General features: G+C 39.4%; 4 protein-coding genes and 1 pseudogene across 6 annotated transcripts; 3 read left to right on the forward strand and 2 right to left on the reverse strand.

Moving 5' to 3' along the window:
* Positions 1-535: 535 nt before the first annotated feature.
* On the forward strand, positions 536-1,789 carry LOC148926789 (uncharacterized). Its single transcript, XM_089059250.1, has one exon. It carries the CDS (start codon positions 536-538, stop codon positions 1,787-1,789), a length of 1,254 nt encoding a protein of 417 aa, XP_088915376.1.
* Positions 1,790-2,457: 668 nt separating this feature from the next.
* LOC125187703 (Tetratricopeptide repeat (TPR)-like superfamily protein) lies at positions 2,458-5,396 on the forward strand. The gene has a single exon (XM_048084334.2). It carries the CDS (start codon positions 2,585-2,587, stop codon positions 4,991-4,993), a length of 2,409 nt encoding a protein of 802 aa, XP_047940291.2. The 5' UTR covers positions 2,458-2,584; the 3' UTR covers positions 4,994-5,396.
* A 6,051-nt stretch (positions 5,397-11,447) lies between these two features.
* LOC148926790 (uncharacterized) lies at positions 11,448-11,873 on the reverse strand. Its single transcript, XM_089059251.1, has one exon. The coding sequence runs from the start codon at positions 11,871-11,873 to the stop codon at positions 11,448-11,450; it is 426 nt and encodes a 141-aa protein (XP_088915377.1).
* A 164-nt stretch (positions 11,874-12,037) lies between these two features.
* LOC125189389 (serine/threonine protein phosphatase 2A 57 kDa regulatory subunit B' alpha isoform pseudogene) lies at positions 12,038-15,038 on the forward strand (annotated as a pseudogene).
* Positions 15,039-15,229: 191 nt separating this feature from the next.
* Positions 15,230-20,596, reverse strand: LOC125188270 (V-type proton ATPase subunit B 2-like). Of its 3 annotated transcripts, XM_089058446.1 has the most exons (16): positions 20,140-20,289; positions 19,952-20,059; positions 19,638-19,699; positions 18,985-19,040; positions 18,753-18,851; positions 18,382-18,441; positions 18,062-18,177; positions 17,767-17,971; positions 17,512-17,643; positions 17,274-17,411; positions 16,875-17,025; positions 16,654-16,736; positions 16,294-16,341; positions 16,134-16,187; positions 15,936-16,019; positions 15,230-15,850 (listed from the first exon to the last, which is right to left on the reverse strand). In XM_089058446.1, exons 3-16 carry the CDS (start codon positions 19,690-19,692, stop codon positions 15,665-15,667), a joined length of 1,467 nt encoding a protein of 488 aa, XP_088914572.1. In that variant the 5' UTR covers positions 19,693-19,699; positions 19,952-20,059; positions 20,140-20,289; the 3' UTR covers positions 15,230-15,664. The 3 variants fall into 3 exon arrangements, with proteins under 3 accessions (XP_088914572.1, XP_088914571.1, XP_088914573.1); XM_089058445.1 differs by lacking the exons at positions 19,952-20,059; positions 20,140-20,289 and adding an exon at positions 20,460-20,596; XM_089058447.1 differs by lacking the exon at positions 19,952-20,059 and having other exon boundaries at positions 20,140-20,263.
* Positions 20,597-22,516: the final 1,920 nt, after the last annotated feature.

Below are 22,516 nucleotides of genomic sequence, written 5' to 3' on the forward strand. Positions count from 1 at the left end.
TTCTAATTAGCAAAATGTATTAGGCCATCCACAGCGGCAAAAAAAAATGTCCCGATCTCGTCTCGGAGGGACGAGACGCCAGCGAGACGGCGTTGTGGGCGTCGTCTCGTCCCCATCTCGTCGCCAGCGCATCCCGCGTCCCGTCGCGGCGAGGCACCCCGCGAGACGTCTCGCCACGCGCTTGGGCGACGTGGCGAGCTCCGGTTCGTGCGTGACGCCCACTCGCCGTCCCGCGAGTGGGCGTCGTTTATATCCGTTAAAATTGATTTTTTTTTTATTTTTTTTTAAAAATCAGAAAAAATTCAAAAAAATAAAAAATATATATAAAAAAAATTTCAAAAATTATACTAGCCGTTTATAGCCGTTTTTTATAATTTTTTAATTTTTTTTAAATTTTTTTTAAGCCCCAAATCACTTCTATAAATACCAAATCATTCCCACAAATTATCCACCATAAAAGAACTCTCTATGCTCACTCAAACACACTGCATTCCTCATCTCAAAAAATTTTTCTTCTCCCAAATTTAATCAATTCATGGATCCATTTGAGCAAATGCGTCAACTAATGGAACAATTGCTAGAAGAAGATCGACGTAGGGAGGAGGAGGAAGCCGCGGCGCGTCAAAAGCGAACCCGGAAATACATCCATCGTGACCGGGAGCAAGCCGCCGCAAGGTTGGTACGCGATTACTTCTCTAACAACCCGAGATGGGATGATACCTACTTCCGTCGCCGTTTCCGTATGTCACGCCCGCTATTTTTGCATATCGCAAATACATTGGCGGCCCGGGAAGAGTACTTCAAAGAAGGTTTCGACGCTACTGGCCGTCCCAGACACACAACGCTCCAGAAATGTACTGCAGCAATCCGTCAGCTTGCTACTGGACAAACGGCGGATTTGTTCGACGAATACCTACACGTCGGAGAAACCACTGGGAGACTTTGTTTGATGAACTTCTGCAAAGGCGTCCGGGCAGCCTTCACCGACGAATTTCTGAAGAAGCCAAACACCGTGGATTGTCAGTTTCTGCTCCAACTTCACGAACAAGCACACGGGTTTCCCGGGATGCTCGGGAGCGTCGATTGCATGCATTGGCAATGGAAGAATTGCCCAACAGCGTTGAGAGGGTCATACACGAGCGGCCACAAAGGCACCCACCCCACCGTTATACTCGAGGCCGTCGCCGACTACCGGCTATGGATTTGGCATGCGTATTTCGGGGTCCCTGGCTCGAACAACGACATCAACGTGCTCAACCACTCCGACCTCTTCACCGAAGTTCTGAATGGTAAAGCGCCGACCATCAACTTCGTCGCTAACAACCGCCAGTATAAAATGGGGTACTATCTTGCCGACGGCATCTATCCGAAGTGGCCAACCTTCGTGAAGACGTTCAACAGGCCTGCGAACGAAAAACAGGCTCTTTTTGCGCAGAAGCAAGAGGCTGCTCGCAAGGATGTGGAGAGAGCGTTCGGGGTTCTCCAAGCTCGATGGAACATTATCAAAGCCCCGGCTCGTACGTGGTTTATAGATAATATGGTCGACATCATGTATACGTGCATAATCTTGCACAACATGATTGTTGCCGACGAAGGACCTCAGGCGGGAAATTGGTTCGACCTTGAGACCGCGGGAAGCTCTACCGCAAGTAGTCCGCCTCGCAATGGATTGCATCCGTCTTTGGAAGAGCGGATGTGTATTCGAGCTAGGACACGTGATTCTACCGCCCACGGCCAACTCCAGGAGAATCTAATGGAGCACATTTGGGCAAAATTTGGCAACGAGTAGACGCAAATGATCTTCATTAGACAACTTTTTGCCTCCATTTTTTTTAATGGTGTGTATTTTTATTTTTTTAGGATTTTAATTATGTGTGTTTTTTTTTTAGGATTTTAATTATGTATTTTTTTTTAGGATTTTAAATTGTAATTTTATTTTATTTAATGAAGTGTGTTTTTTATTAATTGGATTTGTTGAAAATAAAAATGAAAAACGAAATTGAATGAATAGTTAAGAGATGAGATGGTTAAGAGATGGATGAATGTGGGTGCTATCTCTTAGTTAAGAGATGGAGTGAAAAGTACAGTGGAATCCATGAATAATGAATAGATGAGACGGTTAAGAGACGGATAAGAGACTGCTGTGGATGCCCTTAAATCCTTCTTAAAATAATAGTACACAATTATCATCTGTTATGTCCCCAAATTTGTGCATACTTATCTCTTTATCATCTTAGGTTACAATTTTCTAATCTTCTATCTGTACATTGGTGTACTATTCTCTAAATGGGTTTAGCCCAATTTATTTCAATATTTGAAACATTTTCTTTTCTAGATGATTCGTAGTAATAGAATTAGGTAAAATTTATTTACTTACAATTCTATTGTTCTCACATTAATATTATTATTAAAAAATACTCAGTAACATATTTTCCGACAAAACTTTCATCAAAATCGAAAAGAAAGAAATGTTAACGATACTCCAATTAAACAAGCCAAGGATGCCAATAACTGAAATAACGGTCTTTCTCTCGAATCCAATTTCAATTTCGAAAATAATCTGCTAGCGAGTTTCCAAGAAAAAATGGCTAAAGAATTGCTAAATCTTCGGCTCCATATCCTACCTCCCACCTCAGAATACAGATATTTTCCTGCAATTCAAGCTTCAAACAAATCCCCGAATCATGGGCTTCGAATCAGAAGCCGTAATTCGAGGAAAAACACCACCTCCCCAAGAAGAAGGAAGTTTAGAAGCGTCGAGGGTTCAATTTTGTCGATTAAAAGACTGCTTTATTGTGTGAGTTCTGGTTGTTTGGAGACCGCACTCCAACTGTTTGACAAAATGGATAAATCGGACATTTTTGTTTGGAATGTGATGATTAGGGGTTTAGTTGACTCAGGAATGTTTCAAGAAGCCGTAGAAATGTATTATCGGATGCAAATTGAAGGAATCGAAGCTGATAATTTCACTTTCCCTTTTGTGATCAAGGCGTGTGTTGGTTTGAAGGAAGGGCAGAATGTTCACTCAATGGTTATTAAGCTTGGTTTTGATGAAGATGTGTATATATGTAATGCACTGATTGTGATGTATGCTAAGGTTGGCTGCATTGAGGAATCTGAGAGAGTTTTTGAGAGGATGCTGGTGAGGGATTTAGTTTCGTGGAATTCAATGGTAAGAGGGTATGTTTTGGTTGGAGATGGCCGGAGCTCATTGATGTGTTTCAAGAAGATGCAGAGAGTTCGAGCTGGACTTGACAGGATCAGTTGTGTAAGTGCTTTGGGTGCTTGTGTGCTTGAGCGTCGTTTGTTGAGTGGAAAGGAGATCTTTTGCCAAGTGGTTAGAAATGGGCTTGATCTAGATCCGATGATTCAGAGCTCGGTCATTGATATGTTTGGGAAATGTGGTGAGGTTGATTATGCTGAGAGATATTTCGAGAGAATTGTAGAGAAGAATGTGGTCGTTTGGAATTCGATGATTGGTGCATTTGCAGTGAATGGTAAACCGTTTGAGTCGTTTTCTTGTGTGGAAAAGATGCAAGATGGTGATAACTATGTGGCACCGGATACTGTCACGTTGATTAACCTGCTTCCTTCTTGCTCAAACCTCAGAGCACTGTTACAAGGCAAAGCCGTTCATGGATATGCGTTGAGAAAAGGGTATTTGTCTCATTTAGTATTGGAGACTGCTCTTGTTGATATGTATGGTAAGTGTGGGAGATTAGTGCTTGCGGAGAGTGTGTTTTGTAGTATGAAGGCTAGGAACTTAGTGTCGTGGAATGCTATGATTGCTGCTTTTGTCCAGAATTCGAAGGAAAGAGAAGCCTTGGAAACTTTTAAAGATTTGCAGCTTGAGCCTTATGTACCTGATGAGATGACATTTGCTTCGACTCTTGCTGGCTATGCTGAAATCGCCTTACCAAAAGAAGGGGAACAGATTCATGCCCAAATCTACAAATTGGGGATTTCATTAGGTGTTTGTGTGGCTAATGCATTGATCCATATGTATTCCAAATGTGGGGATCTTGAGGCTGCGCGTAAAGTTTTTGATAGATTGGAGTTGAAGGATCTTGTCTCGTGGAACACTATCATCATGGCGTATGCTATTCATGGTTTTGGATCATATTGTTTTGGGATTTTCTCCGACATGATAAACGAAGGCCATGAGCCAAATGGAAGCACGTTTGTTTCCCTTCTGTCGGCTTGCAGCATTGCTGGCTTACTAGATGATGGTTGGAACTTTTTTGACTCGATGAAGAGGGATTATGGAGTCGATCCCGGTATAGAACATTATGGTTGTGTGCTTGATTTATTAGGCCGTGCTGGTTATCTTGAACGTGCTAAATGCCTCATAGAGGAAATGCCACTGGAGCCAACTTCTCGGATATGGGGATCTTTGTTAGCTGCTAGCCGGCATCACAGAGACATTACGATGGCTGAGCTGGCTGCAGATCGTATTTTCTCTCTAGATAGTGATAACACAGGGTGCTATGTCTTGCTTGCCAACATGTATGCTGAAGTCGGGAGATGGGAAGATGTGGAACGCATTAGAAATTTGATGAAGAAACAAGGATTGAAGATGACCAGCAGCTGCAGCATAGTGGAGCACAATGGTATAACTCACAATTTCAAGAATCATGACAAAACACATGGTGAGAGCTATGCTGTCTATGAAGTTCTTGATATTCTTTCAAGAATGATAGGCGAAGACAGCCTGCATTTTTCGGGTGTTTCTGAGCTCAAGCCGGTAGAGTCACTGAAAGCCAGAGGTAATTCTCCGATGTTCCACAGTGTAAGGCTGGCTACTTGTTTTGGTCTGATCAAGACAGCAAGAGGGCAGACCGTGCTTATAAGAAAGAACGTGAGGTTGTGTGAAGATTGCCATTCTGCAACGAAGAAGATCTCACTCGTTACGAAGAGGGAGATTGCTGTAGGAGATTCAAAAGTGTTTCATCATTTCAAAGATGGGAGATGCTCTTGTGGAGATTATTGGTAGTAGGTGGTAGCATCTCTCGGTTGATTTTGCAACTTAATTGATTCGAATCAAATTTGAATCTTGTTGCCGCGAGCTTTGAGAGGGCAGTGAAAGATCCACATCGATGGGGGCAGCGTGTTAGGAGCTAGCTCGACACACCACAGACTCGGAACAAAAGACAGATGGAATCAGAAGACTCAAATGTAGCAATAGGAAGGCCAGGTAAGAAAAGGTAGTTACAGAGTTTGGTAATGTATGTATAATTGAATGCAATTGTATAAAATGTCTTATTCACATATATGTTTGATTATTTAGACAATATCTGTTGTATTCTAGACCTAAAGGGTTGGCTTCTCACATGCAATTATGCACGAAGTGATCATTTTGGAGTGATTGTTGTATAGAGTATGTTTTAGTATATTAATGTTTAATCTATGCATGAATAATGCCATGTTTGGCTCAGCACATGTGATGTTACATATACTACATATTAAATGAAGCGTAAGTTATGAACATAGATTTTGTCTTAGTAATTTTGTGTCAGACCATCTAAATTATTTTATTTTAGCAGTACCAAAAAAAGCTATAGATATGTCCTTTAAATGTAATTTATGATGAGAAAACTGGTGAAACTAGAAAAAAAAATTGGGCCACAATCAAAACCACACATAGTCCAAAAATTACTTTTATGTGCATGAACTGGGTGTTTGTTACGGTCTAGGAAATATTATCTGTTGCAAATTTATAATATTGGAGATGTTACATTCGGATTGAAAGATTTGAGAAATGAATTTGAATTCATATTAGCAAATACTATACAACTCCATGTGATTGTTGAATTGAAGCATTTGGATGTAAATTGTAATCCATCACTTTTAAGCTTTTCTTTCAAATTTCATGTCACCCAATTATCATATGAAGTTTTCAGTGTATTCAATTTCCCACGTGAGCGTGGTTGTAAGATAACTTGTCACACTACCTTAAACAAGTGTTGAAAAACTTAATTTTTGGCAATCCGCCACGTACTATTACTTATCGAATGGATTTTAATGAAAGAATAGTCAGCGAGAATATTATAATTTTGTAAAATCCAAATTCACATCATTTAAGGTTCACATTTAATTACGTAACTCCTTATTCCTGAAATATTTTCTCCTTGCAATTTATAAATGAATTTGAATTACAAATAATATCGTGAACTACGTATCAATTCTGTCATGTTAACTTTTGACTATATTAAATTATTAAATTGCCGACAAGAAATAGAAATCTAGAAACGATGTGAACAATATAGCTTCTTCCACTATTCAATTAAAATCCAAGAAAAAAGATGGGATGACAACGACCTAACTTTGCTAAAAACAGACCTCACAATTATTTCGTTACTCAGCCTCATAATTATGCCAATGTTCATTTCGCATGCTTTTGTGTGGTTTATATATTTTTTTTATTATATATAATAGGAAAAAAGTTTGCACAGCTTGTAGAATTTCAATGGCCAAATAATTTTTTATATAATTAAAATATTTGTGTTCTATATAATAGACGTAATAATCAACAAGGTACATGTTTTACATAATCTCCAATTACTTATATCAAACACAAAATCATTTTAATTTAAAATGTCATACTATTAAATAATGATTTTACTTCAACCATTTATAAAAAATTTAATTTAAAAGAATATTTTATATCCAAAATTTTAAAAAATATTTTATATCCATTTAATTCTTATATTCAGCAAAATCTCAAAAAGTGAATTTTACTATACTAATATTGTTGTAAATCTAAAAATATGTATTTGTTTGTTAGATATAAAAAAAATGGAATAGATTTCAAAATACGGAGCCATTTTTGTGATGTATTAGCACTCCCAGTGCTCTCCCTAAAAACTCCCTTATTTCTCCCTAACTCCTGCCACATCAGCGCCACATCAGCACCAAAATTTATCCCCAGTTTTTAGCCAACTTTTAGCCAACTGCTCCAATGGTTTCTCCCTTATTTCTCCCTTATTTCTCCCTAACTCAACATTTCATTTTTACATCATCATTTTTAATATTATTTAATTTTCCCTACAAATGTGTTTAATAAATAGATTTATAAATGAACAATTCGTCGTTGTATTAATCATTGGAAAATATAATACAACGAGAAAAAAAAAACTACAAATAAAAAACCATAAAAAACAAGGATTTAAAAAACTAAGAGGGAGGAGCGTCCGGCGAGAGGCCCATCTTGATCTTCATATTTTGGATGGTCGACCAGAGGGACTGCTTCTCTTCTGGGGTGCCGCCGCCGGTGAAGTACAGCGTGTAAAGCTGCGCCAGAGTGGCGGCATTGGAAGAGAACGTGGCTTGTTGTAAGAACGGGGATTCCGACTGGGCATCTGACGATGTGCCCTTCCCCTTCCGCCTCCCCTTCGCCTTCTTCGCTCCCACAGGGCGGTCGTGCGGACCATCCTCAGACAAGTCGATGGGGATCGCGCTGCCCTCACTCTCCGCACCGCTAAGTCGCGAGCGCACCGATTTCCCGTGCAGCGCGCTGTGCATCTCCGTCCGGAATTTGGGGAGATCCTTCAGCCTATCATAGATTTTCCAATACTTGAAGCCCTTCGACAAGAACTGGCCACTATACATCTGGATGGCCTCATCTCGGACCATGTGCTCGTTTTGGCCACTCGTCATGTTCGTCATCAAGTTAGAATATATATCGTTGAAATGGCCGCAGTCCCTCATGAGGCGCTCCCAATGCCGGCGGATCGCCTCACTGCCATGGTCCTTCATCGAGGCAGTCTTGTTGGTCGTGTACTTCTCCGTAACCTGCGCCCAGAACATGATCTCAGTCCGGTAGTTGCTGCGCTCCGCGTCTTGCGTCGTGTCCGCCCAGCAGTTGGCTATCAGCTCGGACTCTTCGAGAGTGTAAGTAGTCCTTGTCCGCTTCGGCTTCTCATCGGAAGCCGTATCAGTCGCAGCCGTCGACGCCGGCGCCTTCCCCTTCCCGCTCCTGGAAGGCGGCTCGGCGGGCGTTTCTTCCACCTCGTAGTCGTCCGTGCTGAGTGTCGGATCCGTTGTGTACGTCGCGGCCTAAGATTCTTCGTCGCCTGGGGTTGATCCAGGGGTGTCGAACAACGATGTGACTATCTGGGGGCGATACACATCGTCGGCTGGAGAGGGCATGCTGAGGGCAGACTGGAAGTACGGAGAAAGTCTGCGTGGCGTAGGAGTCTGCAATGGGGACGGACCCGCATATGGATATTGGCCGGGAGGAGAACCCATCGACAACAACGAGCTCATCCACTGCTCATTTGCTTCATCAGTGTTGGGAATTTGCGAACTCGACTCTTTGCCCTTACCCTTACTTTTTCGGGAATTTTTCCTATTTGAACTCATAATTTTGAAGATTGAATATAGAAGATTGAGAAAATGAAGATTATGTGTGATGAATGGAGGAGGAGGAGGAATTATATATAGGGGAGTAAAAATAGCCGTTGGGTATTTAAAAAAAAAAAAAAAAAAAAACGCCGAAAATACGCCGAACGCGCCCTACAGTGGCCGGCGTTCACTCGGCGATAAATCGGCGTTAAAACGGGAACCGGCGTTAATTCGGTAGAATTAACGCCGGAAAAACGCCGACTTCTCCCCATTGCCGGCGAAAACTCGGCGATACCCGGCGTTAAAACGCCGGTTTTTATCGCCGAGTGCATTGGGAGTGCTCTTATAGAATTTGGAGTATTGATAGAGAGATAGTCTAATTTCAATTCTCTAAGAGCATCTCTATCCGTGCTCTTAACTAAGTGGGTCCGGACCCACTTTTACTTCTTGTCTTTAGCTAAGAGCACAACACCCACATCCGTGCTCTTAGCTAAAGACAAGTTCAAGGGTCCCACCATTCTATTATTCAATTTAAATACTCCAATTATTAAAAACATTTCTACATTATAAAAATACATTAAAATTAAAAATTACATAATTAAAATCCTAAAAAATAAAAATTACATAATTAAAATACTAAAAAATAAAAATACATAATTAAAATCCTAAAAAATAAAAATTACACACGTCGAAGACTAGTCCTCTAACCCCAATTGCCTCTTGAGACCCCAGATCATTTGCTCATGTGTTGCAAGTTGCTCCGGAGTCATCTTAGACGTATCGTTCAAATAGAGTTGACCCAAGAGGGTCCACAACATGTTGTTCGGGGGTGGAGGAGGTACAAAGGGAGCCGAAGCGGGGGCAGCTGGAGTCGGGGCGCGACGACGGGTGGTCGTCGCCTTCTTCCTTCCTTGCGGTCGGCGGGAACTGCTCGGGCCAGCGTCGGGGCTATCCAAGTTAGTTCCGGCAAGCTGGGTAGCCACATCATTGGAGGCGCCGTCGCATAGGGCTACCGACCTCGACCGTTTGCTGGAGGAGGATGCTACTATGCCGCCCCTATACTTTGGATGTTGGCGCCCCTCCTGCCAACAATCGAGGTACTTGAACGGTTTGAACTCCATGCGTTGGTAGGTCGCCAAGGCGGCAGTGATGATGTCGAGTTCGCTCGTGCCGCTCCCCGCCGACCGCTCTTCCTGGAGGTAAATCCCCTGAAACTTACCGATTGCCTCGTTGCATCTGAAGATGCAATTGCGCACCATACTCTATTGCGATAGATGGTTCCCTCCGGCCGGGTTTCATTTTAAAGATGAGTGATGCGCCACCAATACGTTTCCCCGGTCTGGTTCGTGCCAACTTCCGGATCTTTGGAGACTGCCAAGTAGGCTTTGAACATCGCCATCATCTCACCCGGAGTGTACGGGGTGCGGGTGCCACGAACAGGAGGAGTAGGAACAGAAGTAAGAGTAAAAGTAGAGCTGTTGCTCCCTCCCGAACCCGGAGGCGTTTAGGTCGTGCACCGGGTAAGGATGGTAGCCACCCGGAGTTTGCGAACCTTGGGTTTGAGGAGGGGCCGTAAATTGTGTTTCTGGACTAGGGAATTCGTCGGAGTTGAACCAATCGTGGTTCCAACCACGATTGTCGGAGGGGTGATCACCGGAGCCGGACATTGTGTAGTGTGGTGGGAATTTAGATGAGAGAGTATGAGGAAAAAAGATGAGAGAATGTAGATGATGATAGAATAGATGAGAATGTGATTTTTTTGTGTTGAAGTGAGGGTATTTATAGATGAAAATGTGAATTTTGGGGGGGGGGGGGAATTGAAAAATAAATTAAAAGTGGGAAGAAAATGGATATATTTTTTTGGGAAGTGGGAATTTTTTTTTTTTTTTTAAAAACATTTTTTCCAATTAATTTCGCATTTTTTTAAAAATAAAATTTTAAATCGCCAACGGCTATGACGTTGGCAAATGAGGCGTCGCTACGTGTGCTGCTCAGCGGCACAGACAGACGAGCATCATCAGCGGACGGACGGCACCGTGCTCAGCGGCACGGACGGACGAGCACCGCAGCCTTCACCGCTACGGATGCTCTAACTCCCCATAAATTTACTCTGTTCTAGTATCTTATTTACTTTTTTCTGTTTGTCATTAGGAATTTTATTTGAGTTCGGCACGATTTTAAATAAATGTAAAGGAAAGTGGTTGAGACCAGATAGTAGAATGTGATACCCTTGCAATAGATTATAAGTAGAATGAGTTACTAAAATGTGAAGTCTACCTATCATTTATAGTAAAAAGTAAAAGTAAACTGGAATTCCTAATAGTTGACTATGGAAGTATATTTTTTTTTGCAAAATAATAGTACTAGTAGTCACCTAAAGTGTGTATATCTGTTCAAAAAATCGTGAGACAGTATAAAAATATACTCCTGTATATCTGTTCAAATTTTAATAAATTATTTTATTTTACAGATAAATAAATAAATTATTGAAGCATGAGTCCTTTTATATGTAGTGATTACTCCTGTGGGTATAATAAATTAGTAGTGTACAGTCCATTTATTAAAATAAAATAAAGAAAATCTATTGTATTAACTGATGTCAAAATGTGACCCTATTTGTTTACGGAATAGATAATTTTTTTCTCAATATTATAACCCGTATATATATAACGGGGGTCGTTATGATTGCTAAATAATCGCAATGTCCACGATTCTCGGTCAAAAGGACTTTTTTAGTTGCAATTTGCAATAAAATATTAATATACAGGTGTAAAACATAATTAAAAATAAGTAATTGCGATTAGGGAATGAACGAACGACTAACGATAAGCGCTACACCCAACTACAAATAATTTACACAAAAAATATGAATTAATACTAATATAACTCAAACCAAATTAATTCTTCACTCAACTATATAACTATTTACACAAAATTAAACCTAAAAACTCCAAAAAAACAACCCTAGCGAAATTGTATATTCACAAATATAAACGGAAATGATTTGTAACCAAAACAAAGAGTAAAAAAAAAGAATTTATCCACCAATCAAAACAAAGCCTCCGCAAAAAAATGCAGCTCCGTTTTAAGCAGTCCACGGCTCATCAGTCAACTTTATCATCATCGCCGTCGCTTTTCTCAGCGGCGATCCAACGGCCGAAAACCGCGGAAACGACGTCGCTGAAGCATCCGATCAAACCGCAGCACTTCCTCTCCAGCCGCCTCCACCACGGGCTGCCGTCGTCACGCGCCTCCCCCATCGGCTGCAGGTACGCCCACGCGGCGTGCTGCACCAGCGGATCCTTGATCGGGATCTCTCTCCAGCTGCCGCTGGTCGGCGAGGCCGCGGCCGGCGGCGACGACGACGGAATGAGGTCCTTCAAGCTGGTGTAGCCTAAATTCTCGAGCGCGATCATCTCGATGTCGTCGGAGACGTTGTGAATGCCGTTGGCGGAGGCCGGGAGAGGTAAGGTGTGGCTTTTCACTGGGAAATTGATGAGATTTTGGTGGTTGATTGTGGGGATCTCCATTGGAGATTAGGTTTTTTGTATTAGGATTTGTTTTTTGATTTGACAATTAGGTATTATTATCATACTAGTAACATGGAGCTGGATTTTAACATGATAGAATCAAGCATAATTTTGGAGAGAGAAGGTGTGAGAGTGTTGGGAAGGAAGAGGGATTTGAGGATGGGAGGGAGGTGAGTGAAGGTGGGGTCCACGCGCTGCGAAAGGGGATTGTGTTGACACGTGGAGGTACTGTGGTGGGGCCGGGGTCCCGGGCGCGTGGAAGCATACGTTTTTGTCTTATCTAAATTCCGAGGTGTTTTTGTTAAAAATAAATAGATTATGATTTAATAATATGATTTGACGAAGATTCAGATTTCATCCACCTATGACCTAACCTAACCTTCAATGTTGTAATCACTAAAAAGATTTTCTCAGCCCATTAAAAAAATATTTTACAGAGTAAGACGTACTTTTGTCTCAATATTTCACTTCACAATTACGAAATTCATAAACCCGAATGTGCTACTAGTGTTAACTTTTTAAATATCAAACTCGAAATGAAAAGGTTTATTAAGTTTTTGACTTATTAGGTACCAATAGTTGATGCTACATGTGTGCATAAAACAGAATCTTATTTTGACCTATTTTTGTAATCTCAAAACCTATTAGTATTTAGTAATAGTTTATAAACAGAAAATTATAAAAATTAAATAGGTTTTGTTGTACTCCATACTTAAAGAACTTATGCACTGGTATTTCACAATAATTAGTAGAGTTACTTCTAAGTTAACAATTGGAACATAAGTTGAAATGAAGAACTTACTACACTTAAATTAAATTGTTAAACCACACAGTACATTAGTATGGAATTGGTAGATAGTTGGCCAAAACGCTTTTACCTTCTGATAAAAAAAAAAACGAGTGTTGATGATTGATTGATGAATGTGTCAGGTGATGCGATTTCAGTTTGGAAAGTAGTGAGCTCCAAAGTGACGTCATAATATCGTATACAACAGCTTCACCTCCACATGGAATTTGACTTCTGGTGATGGTGATAGGCTGCATCAAATTGTTTACGTTATCTAAAGAGATTTTGTCCCAAAAAAGAGTCTCTCTTGAATCGCGTTGCGTTGGACATCGTTAACGTGTGCATGTCCTAATTTAGTAATCTTTCTGGAAAATAAAAAGAATTTAGTTTTTTTGTTGAGTGATTTTATGAATTGTTATTACTTAATGGATTGGTTCATATGATCGCTGAGTTATTCATTTTGGCTTTAAATTCATTATTTCCGAATTCCACTGTTGAAAGGTTATAAAAAGTTGATTTCTGATCTTGTTTCTTCAAACAATCACTTGATTTTGGGTGTTTCTTGGGTGTTTCCAAAGAGTATTACTACTGTATTAGGATTTTGAGTTTTTTACCCCTTTTTGCTACCTAAATTTCAGTATTCACACAATGTTGCCCCACAATGTATTTGTCATCATCAAAGAAACCTTTAAATATATAACAAACGGGGAAATAATTTATGAGTATTCTTTGTAATCGGATTCTCCAATACTTCTCCACATAAGAAATATCGACGCTTCTGTCTGTATATGTTGAAGAAACTGCAGGAAAATGTGTAATATATTGAGGTGAAGGAAGCATCAAGTGCTCCCTTCTCCCTCTCCACCACCTCAACAAGAGAATGGGAGCTAACTCGAATAGCCCTAAGTCTTCTTCTGTGAAGAAGATGAAATCCAACACTCTAAAATCTCTTCTACAACATGATTCCATGCACAGTGGCATAAGGCTACTGCATAGAAGCTCAGAGCATGATAAGATTCTCTCTCTCATTTCATGCTGCGCTTACTACACGTACGCTTTCAGCGATCCATCATCATCAGAATCGCCCTTGTTGCATAGCTTCATCAAGCTTTTAGCTGTGCTGAAGCCGATGGCCAAGGGGAAGGGGCAGGGGCAGGGGCCAGGGCCTTGCCTGCCCGATGAGATCCTCTCTCCCCTCTTTACTATGACACAGGATCACCTCTTCCGGCCCCTCCCGCCCCCCAACACCTCCATCACCTGCATCTTGCCTGATGACGATGACCTCATTGCCACCCCGTCTGCAGCCTGGCCCCACCTCCAGCACGTCTACGACATCCTCCTCTGTCTAGTCGCCAACATGGACTCAAAAACTCTAGGGGAGTATATCAAGGAGTCCTTCATTCTGAACCTGCTCGCCCTCTTCAAGTCAGATGACCCGAGGGAACGGGAGAGGTTGAAGAATGTGTACCACCGAATATACTCCAAGCTACACGGCTTGAGATCCTTCATGAGGAAGGCCATGAACGATGTTTTCTTGCATTATACATTCGAAGGTGATGAGAGGCATGCTGGGATAGGGGATTTGCTGGAGATATGTGGGACGATCATCAATGGGTTTAGTGTGCCGTTGAAGGAGGAGCATAGGATATTCTTGATGCGGGTTCTGATGCCATTGCACAGGCCTAAAGGGATGCAGGCGTATCACAAGCAGTTGGCTTACTGCGTCTATCAGTTTGTGCAGAAGGAGCCGCTGCTTGGAGTAGCCGTCGTTAGGGGGATTCTCCGGTACTGGCCAATCACCAACTGCCAGAAAGAAGTTGTGCTCATAGGGGAGCTTGAAGATTTGGTTGAGAATATGGAGATTCTAGAGTATAAGGCTGTTGCTTTGCCTTTGTGCAAGCGGATAACTAAGTGTTTCAACAGTCCAAACTCGCAGGTTGCAGAACGTGCACTCTACATGTGGAACAACGAACGGTTTGTGAAGATGGCATTGCAAGCAGCGGAAGAGGTGCTGCCCGTGGTGGTGGGAGGAATGGAGGAGAATCTGAGAGGGCACTGGAGCAAAAGCGTGCGCCAGCTTACACAGAATGTGAAGGAGATGCTGGTGGAGATGGAACCGCTGCTCTACTCCTCGTGCCTATCGCAGTTCCATCATAGCCGGTCAGAGGCGGAGACCAGACGGCAAGAGAGGTGGGAGAGACTGGAAATGGAATTCAATGCCATTCAATTCATCCAAGAATACCTCACTTCAAGTCTTCCCGATTAAGGCACTGTTAACTTCTTCGTCTCGTATGACATTGTGATACAAGAGTTTCGAATTATGCACACTTCGTTAATTCGATACATTACAATTGATGAAAGAGTTGATTATACTGCTTAAACATATCAAAATGTGCACTTAAAATTACTCGATGGAGCACATGCTGAACATGCTTTTACATATACATACAAATGTAATGAATAGTTAAAGTGTGCTAGTGAATCTTTAATCTTTATGGACTCGAATTCAAATACTATTAACTTTCATCTGGTAAATACCATCTAAATTCAAATAATTAGTGCACTATACTAAAACACGAAAGCAAACTCCCACTTATTGATGAAGAAGATACAGAACACTAAATAGTCCAGTGACATTTAGAAGTTGAAAACAACTCCCTTACATGAGAAAACAATGCATGCAATAAATAGTTCTGGCTGTAAGCAACAAAATGTTTCTCGATTCTTAAATATAAAAGAAGCCAAATACTCTTCTTCCCTAGAGCGAAATAATAACACGAAATAATTACCGGATCTAACTGGTTCTCTTTACCAAAGAATATCATATTCTTTCACCTGCCGGAGAGACTTGGCTTCCATGGGCCGCCGATCGACGACAACGCTTATTCCAAAAGAGCTAGAGGAGATAAAACCACCCAACGTAATATACACCAAACAATATATCACAAAGATGCCAAAACAAATACTCCAGTGGAAGAGCTTCTCACTTTCTCTCTCTTCTCTCTCAGTTCGATGCATCCCTGCTGTAATATTGGTCGAGCGTCTTCGCTGGGATACGGTGGAGCAGTTCTCGGGGGAAGATCCGGAGAAGTGTCCATGCCAGATCGAGCGACTGGAAGATGTTGCGGGTGTCATAGGCCCCTTGAGCAACAAACTTCTTCTCGAATTTATCAAGGAATTCGAGATATAGCTGCACATTCAAGCAGTTTTGGTAAGTATTTCTTTTAACTTGTGTTGATGTGATTGATTTATGTGCATATGTGGAAATGACAAACCAGATCTTCTGAGGAAAGAGCTTCTTCTCCGACCACGGCTTTCATTGCTTGAACATCCTTTCCGATGGCATAGTTTGCATAGAGCTAAGCATACAGAAATAAAGAAATTTAGCCAGATAAATAAAACAAAAATAAAACACTGCTTTACCACATCATGTCCATGAAGACCAATATTTTATGATAAAATAGAAATTGTACCTGGTTAGACACATCGGAGTGATCCCTACGAGTCATGCCCTCACCAATAGCACTCTGCAAAAGTAATAGAGTGGCATTGTAAAACATGGCACCGGACTATCTATAATTCCTCCAGAAATGATCAAACAAAATAAACTGCATTTTTTCTTTTTCAACTAACCTTCATTAGACGAGACAATGATGGCAGCACATTGATTGGAGGGTAGATCTGTAAAGATCGAGAACATTAACTCAGTCAAATACTGGAACTAGGTGATAGGAATAAATGCATCCATTTGTAACATAAGGAGCACACTGATGACATGACTTTTCAACGGAGTATACCATTTTCAGAACAGCCAGTCATTTCAAACGTGGCAATAACACACTACAATAAATCATGTGAACCAACTTTCTAAATTTATAAGAACTCCCAATAATTAGAACTAGCAACCTAAAGTTAAGACATGAGTGAATTAAGGTGCAATTGCTTGTATATGATCAACCAGAGATTGACTGGAAAGTGCCTCTATGTGTTTACCTGCCTATTGTAAAGTTGTCTGTCAATGTATATCTGCCCTTCAGTAATATAACCAGTAAGATCTGGAGTTGGATGTGTAATATCTGACCAATTCAAACAACCAAAAGATTAGATTAAGGTTAATCTGCAAAGATACTATCATATTAATGATAACACACACACGTATTATGTATAAACAAGATCGCCAGACAACTAATGTCAGATGTTGCCATATATATTACCATCATTGGGCATGGTCAAAATAGGAATTTGAGTGATGGATCCTTTGCGCCCTTCAATACGTCCAGCTCGTTCATAGATGGTTGCAAGATCAGTGTACATATAACCAGGATAACCACGTCTTCCAGGCACTTCCTCTCGAGCAGCAGACACCTAAAAAGGAGGTAGTTAATCCTTGTCAGGCACATTATTTTTATAGGTTAATAACACTGACACAAACAAACATCAAGTCAAAGCCAGAAATGACGGTACTGAGAAAAGATGCATACCAAGCCACCTAATTAGAAATGTTTGAATATAAAACAGACACATGTTAAACTTTATACTAGCAGTTAAAAATAAGGAAAACCATCTCATCAGTACACGTCACCGACAAAGCTGGATGTTTTGTCAGGAGTTACCTCACGAAGAGCATCAGCATATGAACTCATATCTGTCAATATGACAAGAACATGCTTTCCGCATTCATATGCTAAATATTCTGCAGTTGTCAGAGCAATACGGGGTGTAATGATGCGCTCTATAGTAGGATCATTGGCCTGCAGAAACGCTAATATTAGGAAATATAAATGAAGAATCTTCATCCAGGATTTTGCATAAAATTAACAAATCCCAAATAAGGAGGTCCATATTACTCACCAAGTTCAGGAAAAGAGTCACTCTCTCCATAGATCCATTTTCCTCGAAATCACGTTTGAAGAACTGAGCTGTCTCCATGTTGACTCCCATAGCAGCAAAGACAATGGCAAAATTATCCTCTTCACCACCACCCTGCATAACAGAGTAGATTATAATAACAATGCTGTTGCTTAGGAATCACCTCACACTGTTTCATAAATTATAACAAAGCAAAATATTCAATTGTGAATTATGTGGCAATTTTCCCCAAAGCACCTCAAGAAGATTATCAGATTTCTCCAGTCGTTTGACTAGACCAGCCTGGCGACAGATCTGAGCTGCAATTTCGTTGTGGGGAAGACCAGCAGCAGAAAAAAGAGGAATTTTCTGTCCACGAGCAATCGAGTTCATGACATCAATAGTGGAAATTCCAGTCTGAATCATTTCTTCAGGATAGGTTCTCTCACTAGGATTGATTGAACTACCTGCAGTAACAGGTTAAATTATACATCAACTTATGGCCACTTCGCATATATGCATAATGGTGGTATAACTAATATTCCATGGATACTTGCCAGAGATATCCAAGTAAGCCTCAGGAAGAATAGGAGGACCATTGTCAATGGGTTTCCCAGAACCGTTAAAGATACGGCCAAGCATGTCCAATGACACTGGTGTCTTTAGAACCTACAAACAAGATGTAAAAGATTAATTATGACACCTGATTTCAAGGAGGCATCAAAGAAAAAAAATAATTTTAAGGAGTCGGGTTTTTGTACTAAAAAAAGTAATCTCATTCAGTAAAAATGAGAAGATTCTATTAATTCTTGAAAAGAGACATAATTAACAGCATGATTCTGTGAGCAAAAAAAAAACAGAGAATGACTGTACCTCCCCAGTAAACTGGACAGTCGTATATTTATTGTCAATTCCAGAAGTTCCTTCAAAAACCTGATCAAATGAACAAGAAACAAAATAGTATGTGACTACTATGTGTGAGTGCCTCCTCAAAGTTAAACAACTATCTTCATAATACTGAAGTTTCTGAACAACAAATAATAACAATATAAATAAGGTTCTTTAAGAAGCCTAACAGATTTTCATTATTACTCTAAAATGTCTGAAGAAGCCACTTGCTTCTTAGTTCATACCAGAAGATTTGTTAAAAAACAACACTTATATGTTACAATAAAGCACAAAATTCAAAGATACAGAACTAGTCGGATATAAAAAAAAATATTGGAACTTGTGGCTATGATCACCTGAACAACAGCCTTCTCTCCATCAACCTCCAATACTTGTCCACGTCGGGTTGTCCCATCTCCTAGGCGAATGTTAACAATTTCCTGGTACTTGGGTCCCTGGCATAGTTTGAGAAAGACATCTAAATAAATCCTGTTCAAACTTAAAAGATCTAAAAAATTTAACCAAGAGAAGCATGTGCAAATGATGCCTCATAAGGAGGAAATGCTGACAAGGCAATATGAAATTCACCTTCACTTTGTCGAGGATGACAAGAGGTCCAGCAACTCCAGAGACAGTTCTGTATTCTGCAAACATGTCAAGAATAAAATGAGAAATTGAGAATGAGGAATGAATTAAATTAAATAAGAAATAATAATAATGTGGGGAATATTTCAAGAAGCATTTTACACTAGGAGTGCACCCTTAATAACTGTAAGGCAAGCTTCCTCATGTGAATAGTCTGAAGACATAACTTAGATGTATTGCGAATATTCAGGGGGTGTGTAAGAAACCCCAATTATATTATATAGAAAAAAAATCAATACTTTGATACTTGGAATGGAAATCCAAATGTTTCCATCACGCACCAGCAATGTTTCTTTAAACTAAGAGATCAAGGAAACCATAAAGCCTTTAAAAACATTCCCCTCCGCACTCATATTGGCTCATAATACTTAATAGTGATAGTTTGTATCAAAAGATAGTACTATTATTAGTGACAAATATTAAAGTAAAATGTTGTTTATTTCATTTAATAAATTCTGATGTCAAATGCACAAAGGAGAAATATAAGACAATAACACTGTGAAAAGGTAACAATGCAGGGATGACCACATGAGCATCTGCAGTCTGCACAATCATGTGAACAACGAGAAGATAAGGTACGTCGGAAGACAACATACCCATTCCTATCTCCAGAGTTCCCTCCTCCATGTCAACGTTGTTTTCAGCACCCATATTTAACCTGAAATATCCACAATATTTCTGACCAAATTAGAATAATGTCACCTGCTACATTAAGTAGGAGTAAGCTAGATGCTAAACTACAACTTTCATACATGATTCAATCTCTCTTCACGCCCCAAATCAACTCTCATAAATATAAACAGATAAATTATGTAATATTGACTGAGAATGTCTGCTAGGACTCAGTTCATTCAAGATACACTACGAGCCAACACTACTAAACAGCAGTCTCCGTTAATTTCTTACAAACCGGTAAATTGCTCTTGATAACCAAGGCCTCTCTTTTATACAAATAGATTAAATTTCTGTTAATAAGAAGCTGAAGCAAGCTCATCCACTCCACAACTCCGGCACGGCGCTACAATCAAATCACTTGGAATCAAATCAAGTGCCAACTAGAGGCCATAGCAACCAAAACGTATTGTTTAATTACAGTACCTTCACGCTTATGTAAATAACTCAGTCGTAAAACAAAATCAACCGCTAGTTGTCATGAATTCAGAGTGTTTCAAACTGGATCACCACATACAAAATTGAATCAAATCAGAACCAAATTCAGACGCATCGAAACACCAACACAGCCTACACTGATCAATTCGACAATCAATCCGATCAACTACCACTCGCTTCAACACGAACAAATTCAAGCAGATGCGATGGGCAGAATACATCCAAATACGAAACGAAACATCGGAAATCAAATAACCTACACGGTTGAAATATGCAGAATCTGAAACTGGATCTAGAAAGTTACGTACCGGTTTTCCCAATCGAAGAGAGCGCGAGGAGCGGTTGGAGAGGGATGATATTGGCTGAAACGAAGCTGAGATCTGATGCTTGATATAAATATTGCTTTATATTTATATTTTGTTTTTTTATCGTGAGTATTATAGAGACTACATGATATTATTGAACGTGTTTCCTTCTACTAAACATTCATGATGTGAGACTCTTTCCTGGTGATTTTTTTTATTTTTTTTTTTGCTTTTCTCATGTTGAGCTACAATTTACAAATAAAAGCTTATTCATATTCGTATCACATTATAAATACCATCAAATTGAATTTTTATTAGTATAATTAAAGTAAAGAAACAAATTCTTATCACCTAATAAATCAATTCCCAACACAATAATGTTGTAGATAAATTATTTTTAATTGATGTTTATAATTACTAGTAGTACTTCATTAATTTACACTTAATAAAATGGATGACTTCTAAATGTAATGGATTGATTTGAATCTCGGCAGTAAATTCTGAACTGCAGTTTTTTATTGGAGCAACATTTGAAGTATTCATTAAAAAATTTATACTATTATGGTTCGAGTCATTCATATACGAAATACTAGCAATCAATTGTTTACAAAATCAGATGATGAAATTAGGGTACAACCGGTCCATGCATGTGGGTGTACAACTATTAAAGCAGAATGATATTGCTGGACAAGTCTAGATCAGACAGGTTATGTTGAGCTTGGTGGTAACCCACTCTTTTTGGATTAGAGCTTACTAGGTTATTTAAAAAAAATAAAATTATAAAATTCTGAATTTTTAATACATGGAATAATTTAAATAATTGTCCCCTCACTCTTGAAGAGCTATCAATAAAGGAAAATGACCTCCCATTTCACGAAGAGCAGTATTTAAAAGTTATATCATTTTCTCTCCTTATTTTCCTCTGTTGATATGTAGTGGTAATACTCGGTTATTTTACTCCACGATCCTTGTTTTTCTATAGACGGAAAATATTCAAGATTCAATGATTATAGATAAAATCATTATATTCATCACGTGTATGAGTTTTCATAGATAACAAGCTGACTCAATCATTGAAATCGTGGCACTATAGCCAACACCAACAAGCTCTCAATTATTACAATAAAAATTTTAAAAACTAAGTATGTATCTATTGTTTACAAATTTATGTATCTATTGTTTACAAATCTTAAAATCATATTCTGTCGCTGTAAGTCTGTACTAAAAAATATAATTTCTTCCAAAAATAATGGTACAAGATTTCACCACAAATGTCCAAAATTTCTAAATCTGCTTTATACTTTTATGTAGACATACAGTATATTAATAGCTTTCTCAAATTCCTGGGCCCATTACTCACTTTTTTGTGTTTATCTATTTCTCAAATCGGGTTTGGGCCTTTAATGTGATCGAAATAGAACTAGGCCCATATCACAATTTAAATTGCCTTCCAAGATTTTACAAACGTTTTATATTATGCCTCGAGTTCTCTGTATCAATACTCCATATTATTTCAAAAAGGTATACGTACAAATACAGTATCATGATAACATATGTAAGCTTAAGTGTGGACGCAATATTTCAAACCCCAATAGAGATAGTTAATTTAAAAATTAACGAGTATTAGAGCCGTTGAAAGTGGTAGCCCGAATTTATCTAGTACTACTAGTATATTTGGGTGCGTGGAAATGTTGTTGCACCCAGAATTTTTTCCTGCCTCAATTTTGCTCGTATACTTGATGATGGAAGGTTGGACTGAGCCGGCCAACTCATTTTGGCTCTGATTCGTCGTACCATACGCTTACAATAAAACAATAATGTGTACATAATTCTTTTTATAAAGAGCATTAAGTTCATGCAAGTTGATTAGAAATATAAAAGTTAAAAGTAGAGTCTTCCCTAATACCTACCATTATCTTCATAAGTTCTGTCATTTTCTTCAAAGACAATATTTAGCTTCCTAGAAAAAGACCATTAAGTTCAAAAGCTGGCTACTGAAATATATGAGTAATATGTCAATATTTATACTCCATATGAAGAGTGGCTATATCATTAAAGTC

This window comes from Salvia hispanica, chromosome 5 (assembly GCF_029641045.1).
Source record: "Salvia hispanica isolate PSC_SH4W2 chromosome 5, Shi_PSC_v1, whole genome shotgun sequence".
Lineage (NCBI taxonomy): Eukaryota > Viridiplantae > Streptophyta > Magnoliopsida > Lamiales > Lamiaceae > Salvia > Salvia hispanica.